Source organism: Crocuta crocuta, unplaced genomic scaffold (genome assembly GCF_008692635.1).
Source record: "Crocuta crocuta isolate KB4526 unplaced genomic scaffold, BGI_CrCroc_1.0 scaffold243, whole genome shotgun sequence".
Taxonomy (NCBI): domain Eukaryota; kingdom Metazoa; phylum Chordata; class Mammalia; order Carnivora; family Hyaenidae; genus Crocuta; species Crocuta crocuta.
The window spans coordinates 1,575,816-1,584,887 of record NW_027529596.1 but is presented as its reverse complement, the minus strand read 5'-3'; the positions used below and the strand labels follow the sequence as shown (position 1 = coordinate 1,584,887).

Sequence of the window (9,072 nt, the reverse complement as noted above, 5' to 3'; positions counted from 1 at the left end):
AGGTCCCTAATCGCCCAGAGCCCCCTGCCAGCTTTGGATTTGTGGTCTGGCCTCCCAAGACCAAGTGTTAGCCTTCAGCTCACCCTCTGGCACTAGAGGTCGATGTCGACTCCAGGGCTGACCTGTCACCAGGAGATGGGAGCGCCTGACAACCTCCAGGCAGCCCAGAGGCCTCAAGTCCTGGCTCAGCCCCGGGAGATCTATGAACAAGACCTCACAGGCAGAAGGCATTCTGGGGGCTCAGGGACAGGTGACACCCCGGGGAAAACGTCAGTGTTTGCACTTCTTCGGCTTGGGGCCAGAACAAGAAACCCAGAGCCACGGATCGTGGTGCAAATCACATATGAAATAAATGGGACAATGTGTGTCTAAAGCTCCTAGCAGCCAGAGTCAGCTGGGAAGCTCCAGATAGTTCTGGAATTCCTGTCTGCCTCTGCTTACCCTGTGAGGCACGTTTCTAATTCCATGTACTGATTCCTTTGGTTAAAGCTTCCCAGGAGTCCATGCAAATGGAGAGGAACAACGCCAAGAAGAGCCTCCGGTCCCCTGCTGTTCCTGTGGACGGGGTCTTACCCCCCACTTCCCCTCTGCTACCCCCAGCTCAGCACTCCCGGAGGTGAGGGAGGTGGCCCAGAAGCAGGCTCCAGGGACAGAAAGCGGATTTGGGTTCAGGAGTCTGGGCGGATGCAAGCCAGGCCCCCAGGGGGCGTCAGAGGAGGGTCCAAGCCCTGGCTCAGCCAGAGGGACCAAGGCCTCGGCAGCCTCCCTCCTCCAGACCAGAAGGGCATGGGCATTCTTGGGGCGGGCGGGGCACGGAGCAGAGGGGAGAGGGGGGAGGGAGGCCAAGTTCTGCTGTGCATCCAACACTCAGAAGCTGGGGAAGGCCAAGTGCGCAGAGCCCATTGGCCCACACATTCTGCAACCCAAACGCATCCCACAAGACTGCCCCCTCCGCGAGGAGGAGGCCACCAGCGGCCACGGACAGGCCCACCAAACCACAGCTGGCGTTCCCGGCGCTCTTCCGGCCCCACGCCCTCTGCCAGCACCACCTCAGTGACCTGCGTGGAAAATCCGGGCCACGAGCTGATGTTTCTTTTGGTTCTGGCCACCCTCCCTCCTTTATTCTCTTTCCTCTTTCTTTCTCTTTCCTCATTCTTCACTTCAGCGGAATACGAAACATGGCATACTCTTTGCCTAAAAGAGAAGTGATTTTACCAAATCCAAGTAAGTTACTCAGAGAAATGAAGCCAGACTGTGAATGCAGTTCTGACTCACAAGTCATACTTGGAAACACGGACTTGCAGGGGGCGGGCAAGGGGCATTCCAGGGGTTAAAATACTGAGGTATGGAGAGATTCTTTTTCTCCTCTGCTCAGAATAAAAAGTCCCTCTCTGGATCTCAGGCTCGTGAGTTCAAGCCCCGTGTTGGGCATGGAGCCTACTTAAAAAAAAAAAAAAAAAAAGAATAAAAACTCCCTGACTTCCTTTCTCTCTCAAGAAGTAACACTCCATCGACCCATGAAATACATCAGTGATGCTGGTTTCTTACTGCTTCATGGAAAAGATCTCCCATCACTACTACCAACTGAGTATTCGCAGTCCTGGGGAACCCGTTCTTTACAGAGAGAGAAGGTGGGCAGCCTCTCTATTCCACTTACAGGAACCATTCTCTCGAGTGGTTTCAGCTCGAAAGTCACCCAGCAAAAGAGGAGAACTCTAACCTGAACTAGCTCTTTCTCGGTCGAAGCGCCCTCAAAATCTCTCCTTCAACAGTTCATTTACATGATAATCTCCCTCAAACGTGGCCCTAAAACCCTGGCTACTTCCCCATCGGAACAACACGGTAATAACTGCGGAGGCAAGACCCACCAGTGGGCGCTATAACTGGTGGGTGACGGCTGGAGGAGAGGCAGGGTGTTTGCAGAGCCTCGAAGGATCTCCCCCAGGGTACTTATTAATGGCAGAGGGAAAAACAGTGACTACAATGGAGAAAGCTGGCAGACACCACCTGAACTGGATGGACTCAGTGTTTCCCCAAAATTCACACACTGACGCCCTAACCCCGGGAATGATGGTATTTGGAAACAGGGCCTTCGGGAGGTAATCCGGAGCAGACGAGGTCATGAGGGTGGGGTCCTCATAAGAAGGACCACAGCGCCTGCTCTGTCCCATCTCCCCACGTCCCCACCATGTGAGGACGCAGCGGGAAGACAGCCAGGAAGGGCGTTCTCACCAGGCTCCACCCACGTGGCACCTTGATCTCAGACTTCCAGCCGCCTGAACTGGGAAAAAGCCCTGTCGCTGGTGTCAGCCCCTAGTTTGTGGCATTTCGTGACAGCAGCCTGAGTGAAGACGTTAACCACAACACCAGGGTCACATAAATGGGTAGTAACACACACTGACCTGCGTGCCCGAGGGGATCACTAAGAGCGCAGCACCCCCACAGCACTCCGGGCCCAAACGGAGAAACTCACTCTGATCCTGACAACACATCGGCTGAGCCCCAGCCCAGGGCATCCTACAACTGCCTCCCCCACCCCAGCACTCTAAAAAAGCGTCAATGTCATGGAAGACAAGGGACAAAGACTTGTCAAAGCTTGAAGACGACAAAGGGAGCCGTGACATGATCGTGACCCGGGTCCCGGCACAGAAAAAGGCCATGCGTGGGGAACTGGGGGAAACGTGCAGGAAGCGCAGGGTTCACAGCACTGCGCCGATGTCAATGGCTCTGGTGGCTGCCGGAGAAGCGGCGTGGGTGGGTGGGAATTCTCGGTACTCTCTTCCCCGCTCTTCTCCAGGTCTAAAATTATTTCAAAATCAAAAGGGTTAAAAAAAAATCTATCTTGCAAATGACATATCAGATAAAGGATTAATATCCAAAATCTATTAAGGAACTCACCAAACTCCACACCCGCAAAACAAACAATCCAGTGAAGAAACGGGCAGAAGATATGAACAGACACTTCTCCAAAGAGGACACCCAGATGGCCAACAGACACATGAAATGATGCTCAGCATCCCTCCTCATCAGGGAAATACAAATCAAAACCACACTGAGATACCACCTCACGCCAGTCAGAGTGGCTAAAATGAGCAAATCAGAGAACTCTAGATGCTGGCGAGGATGTGGAGAAACGGGCACCCTCCTACACTGTTGGTGGGAATGTAAACTGGTGCAGCCCCTCTGGAAAACAGTGTGGAGGTTCCTCAGGAAACTAACAATAGAACTCCCCTATGACCCAGCAATAGCACTGCTAGGAATTTACCCAAGGGATACAGAAATGCTGATGCATAGGAGCACATGTACCCCAATGTTCATAGCAGCACTCTCCACAATAGCTAAAACATGGAAAGAGCCTAAGTGTCCATCAACGGACAAATGGATCCAGAAGATGTGGTTTATCTATACGAAGGAATACTACACGGCAATGAGAAACAATGAAATCTGGCCGTTTGTAGCAACGTGGATGGACCTTGAGGGTGTTATGGATGGACCTTGAGAGTANACTTGACAATAAACTACTTTAAAAAAAAAAAATCTATCCCCGCCTAGACTAATTCCTCCAGCCTCACCAAAGGGGAGAGATCATCTCCAGGAACTTGTTAGCTCCCAGGTCAATCAATCACCAACGGAAGAGCAGCTTTACACACAGGGGACAATGACATTTCAAGGCAGCAGGGGGAGGGCTGGGGGTGGCGCTGACACACATGAATTGCTGGCGCCAACATGAGGACACCGCTGACCAGCGAGACAGGTCCGAGGAGGAGCTGAGGAGGGGGCGGGGGTGCCTGGAGGTGGGCTCTGCTCTACGGACCACCGACAGCAAAGGCCCAGCCAGCAGGGGAAGGCAGCCTGGGTTCTTGTCTGTTTCAGAAAGGCCAGCGGGCCGTGGCTGGGGAAACAGAAAACAAATTTCCGAACTCCGGTGTCCCCTGCCAAAAGCTGCCTGGGAACCACAGGGGACACACGGGATGTCCCTTCCCCGAGGCACACCGCGCCTGGAGCCCTGAGGCCGCAGTCGGTCTGAGAGCTCACCGTCAACACGGCGGAGCGCCTCCCACCCCAGGGGGGCACCCCTCCCCCAGCAAGTTCCCAGCTCACCTGTGATCCTGTTGGAGATGCTGAAGAGCCGGGATGTCCTCTGCCGCCGCGCGGTCGGCCCCCGGGAATACCGGCCCCCAAAGCACGTGCCCAGCAGCTCCTTGCGAACTGTCTTATTCCAGAGGCCATAGATCAGGGGGTGGCAGACGGCGCTGGTGAAGGACAGCCACGTGGCCCAGGTCTCCAGGGCCGGGGAGACATGGTTCTTCCCCCAGAGGGCTTCAGAGGTGATGACGACCATGTACGGGCCCCAGGTGACCATGAAGGCGCCGATGACCACCAGGATGGTGATGAGGGCTTTACACTGGTTGGCCGAATAGACCACGCCCTGAAAGGCGTTCCTCCTACTGCCTGACGAGGAGGTGGAGGTGCTGGAGTCCTTCCTCCCGTTCCTCTGGGGGCCCTCCTGCACAATGACCACGGTGCCACAATGCACCTTGCGCGCCTTGACCCTGGCCACACGGAAGATGAAGCCATAGCACACCAGCATGACCAGGAAGGGGAAGAGGGCGCACCAGATCTGCCAGAAGGCGGTATAGCCGGGCTCCCGGTGCCACGCGGCCACACACATCCACTTGAACTCGTCAAACTCCACCGACGACCAGCCGAAGAGAGGCGGCAGGCAGCCGATGAGAGAGTGAAGCCATATGTAGACGAGCGCCATCACAGCTCGGTTCCCTGTCATCTTCGTGGGGTACGCCATGGGGTACAGGACAGCATAGTAGCTAGGGCAAGTATGGACGGGGCGAGAGAGAGGGGTCAAAACAGCGAAAACCCACCAGAATGGGCCCCCTGAGCTCTCCGAGGTGGCGAGCTGTGTTGAATTTCTCCCTCCAACCCAGCCACGGGGCTCCTAAGACGGCCCCTTCTCCCAACTCTTCCCGGGCAAGTCACAGACTGGGACTGGGACCCACAGACTGGGTGACAAGTGTCACCCTGCTTCATCAGTCAGGAGCTGGAGGCCAGGATGAACCCAGGGCTCAGGCGGTCCTGTTTCCAAGTCACCATGCCAGGACCCAATCATATTCAGGGCCGTGGGTCGCCCTGAGGCATCTGCGGGGGTTCTAAGGGATCGTGCTTGACGCCAGATCACTTCTGTGTTGCTGACATCAATCAGCGTAGGTTAGTTTTCAGAGACTCATTAAAAAGCCAGAATAATATAGAAGACTACGGGGTTTATGCAATTGATGAACGGTTACCGAAGGCCTATGGGAAGCCCTGTGCTACGTACGGGAAAGGCAGTGAGGAGATGTGGGGGGTGTCAGGCACCTGACAGAGTCCGCGTCTGGGTGGGGAGGCTACGTGTAATCCTCACAACTTCCCGAAGAGGGGGGTATTACCATTACCCTCATTTCACAGATGAGGGCGCGAAAGCAGAGGGAGAATAAGCAGCCTGCCCAGGGAAGAAACAAGACATAAACCCGGACAATCTGGCTCTACAGTCCCCAGCGACACGCCAGCAATTCCTCACAAACCAGCTCGTTCTGGAGTCCACACAACAGGGGGTTTCCTATCCCCCCGCCCTGTATGGAGGGAGGAAGCCTGGAGGGCTCCAGACTCAAACTGGAGGGGCACCTGGTCCAGACGCGGGTCAGCACAGGTGTCCTGCGGGAGACAGCAAGCCAGGTCTTAGGTGTTCAAAGGCCCCGGCCCGAGTCTCGGAGGAGGAAGGGCAGCTCTGGTGAGGCCAGGGGACCTAAGCCAGCGCCCAGCCCGCGGGGAAGCCGCGCAGGCGCGGCCAGAGCAGGAGGCAAGAAGCCAGGGGCCGGAGCAGACTAAGCCTACAGGCCTGACCCCGGGACTGGAAAGGTGGGAGGATTTAGGTCACGGGGCTGAAGGGAGACCACACACTCCCCACGCAGACATTTTATCCAAAGGAAACGCTGTTTAATGAATAGCAGGCTTTCCCCATGAGCGCAGCCTGTGGAAAAGACAGGGGTGGACCCGCTGATGCTGCCCGGTACAGAGAGGACGCTGGGAAACGACCAGGGCCAAGGGTCACACAGGTCCCAGCCCGAGTCACCCCTGGGCACCAGCAGTGCAGGGACAGGGGCCACAGCCTAACGGCGACATGCTGCCTGCTGACTGTCTTGGGAGGGGCCGTTTCCCCACCTACACCCTTTGTGAAGGTCTTTCCTTTTGTTTAAATTTCTTTATATGTTTATTTATATTTGAGACAGAAACAGTGCGACTGGGGGAGGGGCAAAGAGAAAAGGAGACACAGAATCCAAAGCAGGCTCCAGGCTCCCAGCTGTCAGCAGAGCTGGATGTGGGGCTCGAACCCACAAACCAACCATGAGATCAGGACCTGAGCTGAAATAGGACACTTAACCAACTGAGCCACCCAGGTGCCCCTCCTTTAAAAAAAAAAAAGAAGAAAAGGAAAAAAAGATTTTATTTTTAAATAATCTCTACACCCAACATGGGATTTGAACTCCCAACCCTGAGGTCAAGAGTTGCATGCTCCCCCGACTGGGCCAGCCAGGTGCCCCGGGGACCACTGATGCCAGGCTGGGTGCGGTCCGGGTGTGGGGTCTGAAGGGAGGATCTAGTGCGGATCCTGGGATGGGTCATGGATATCGCAGAGCACAGCCTGGGGTAAAACACTCAGTGACCTGGGTTTGCATCTTGCAACGTCCGAGCAGCCCGGGGAACAAAGCATGCCCAGGGAGCTGCCCTCCACTAGCTGTGTGACCTTGGGTGGCCTTCGTCTGCAACGTCAGGAATCACAGGGGCCCTGCCACACATCTGCCCCAAGAACTCAGGGTCCACACTGGTGGTCGTGCCTGCCCTTCACACAGCGGGGGTAGAGCTGGGTCTCTGCCCGTCCATTGACCTTTCCTCCTTCCTTCCTGAAAACAGGAACCCAGACTGTTCATGCACTTCCAGCTACCATGACCGAAAGGGGATGCTGGGCCCTTCTGCGTCCTGAGAGATGAGTCAAGCCATTCTGGTGGTCTCCAATCTCTTGCCAGGTTTCAGCCGGGACAATGACCTGTGCGCCATCATCCCGGCAAGTGAAATGTGAGGGGTCTGCTAGGGTGGGACTGAGGGCTGCCTGGGAGGTGTCTTTTAAAGAGAAACAAAGCAGAGATTTCTAGTTTTTTCTCTGGCCTTTTAAACCGTGTGCAGGCTCTCTGACCTCAAGACGCTTCCGGGGCAACAGCGCAGGGAGGCCAGGCCGCGGATGTGAGCTGCGCCCCCCTTTGGCCAGCCCCGTTCTGACTTTTGAAAAATAATTACAATAAGCCGCTCTCCACACATAATCTTCTGGCTATTCTCAACACCCAGCTATTATTATGATTTTATGGCAAGACTCCTCCTTCACTATAATAAATGGTATCTGTTTCACCGACTGACTAAGGTTATGGCCAAGAGCAATTCCAGGGGGACAGGAAGGTAACCTTCCCAGCTGAGCCCCGAGTCCCACGGGGGTGCTGGGGGCCCCCACAGGCCCGAGTGCAACCCCTTTAGATCCATACCCTCCAAGGACTACTCTGGTTTCAGGATTTGTTTGCCTTTTTTGGTAAAACTTACATACGATGCAATGTGCAAACCTATGGCTCCATCAAGATCCAGAACATCCCCCATCTGCCTATGAGAAAGCACGGACTTTGTAGATTTGAAACTTCATTTTTTAAACTTAGCCTCGGGACGCCCGGGTGGCTCAGTCGGTTAAGTGTCCGACTTCGACTCAGGTCATGATCTCACAGTTCATGGGTTTGAGCCCCACGTCAGGCTCTGTGCTGACAGCTCAGAGCCTGGAGCCTGTTTCAGATTCCGTATCTCCCTCTCTCTCTGACCCTCCCCTGCTCACGCTGCCTCTGACTCTCAAAAATAAATAAATAAACAAACAAACTTAGCCTCACTGAGGCCCGTTGCAGTTCAGAGGAAAACAGAACGAGAGCGGCGCCCCGTGTCCCCGCACGTCGTCAGAGGCCCGGACGTAGGGGGTTCTTTGCCTCCCGTGCCCTTAACGAGCTCCGGAAGCTCAGCCTTTTCTCTAGCCACTCAGCTCACACACGGGCCCAGGAACGACCCCCGGGCCCACAGGGGGCGCTCACGACGTCTCGTGCAACCTGACGTCACCACGCACACGGGGCCCGGAACCCGCCCCCTGTGATGACGTCACTAAGACGCCTCCACCGCAAACGACGGAGCCGGAGCTGACGCCGCCTCGGGGAGCGCACGTTACCCCAGAGCATTCCCACGACGCTGGGGACTCGGCACTGTGACCCCCCCCCCCACAAGCTAGCCCGCTTTCCCTCACCGAACTCCGTCTTCAGGGCCTGCGTGTGCAGTGCAAACCCGACGAGCTGCCAGGCTAGGCCGGGGCTGACCAGTCACACACTTAGTCAGGGCACAGGTCTTCCCGGGTCACGTGACGTTCCCCACGTGGCCGGCTCAGGACCCCGACATTTCCACCCAATCCCTCTCCAGTCGGCTCTTTTGTCTACACAGTCTGTTCTGCTCCCCCTTCTCGAGGCTGCGAGATGAACTCCTTTGGCTCCTCTGCCATCTTAGTTTGGCGGGGTTCTCCGTGGGGTTCTCCGTGGGGGCGACGTGTCCCCCTGGGGACGTGTGGCAGTGCCTGGGGAGGAACGACTGGCATCTAGCGCGTAGAGGCCCGGGATGTGGCCCCCCATGCCCGCAAAGTGTTACCCAACCCAAAATGTCAGCGGTGCCAGGCTGAGAAACCCTGAGCTAAACTAACCGCCTGCTGGACCTGACTCTGGTCCACTCCGGGGTCTGCTGTGACTTGAGTCCGGCCTTCACCGCCGCAGAACCCGACGAGCTACCTACCAGCCACGCGGGCCTGGGGCGGGTCACAAAGCCTCGCTTCGCTCGCCTGCAGAATGGGGGCCAGCCGGGTGCGGCAAGGACTCTCCGGAGGAGTGTGTATTAGCAGCAGAGTGCAGCCTGCAACCCCTTTCCGTCAAAGTCATGACCACTGTGGGGGCGGGGGGGGGG

At 56.3% G+C, this 9,072-nt stretch overlaps 1 protein-coding gene across 2 annotated transcripts in view; it reads right to left on the bottom strand.

Annotated features, from left to right (window-relative positions):
* GPR161 (G protein-coupled receptor 161) overlaps positions 1-9,072 on the bottom strand; it is a 41,245-nt gene that overhangs the window by 7,739 nt on the left and 24,434 nt on the right. For both annotated transcript variants that reach the window (XM_077761780.1, XM_077761781.1), the window contains one exon: positions 4,102-4,826. In XM_077761780.1, the coding sequence (XP_077617906.1) occupies positions 4,102-4,826 (725 nt within the window). The remainder of the gene's footprint in view (positions 1-4,101; positions 4,827-9,072) is intronic.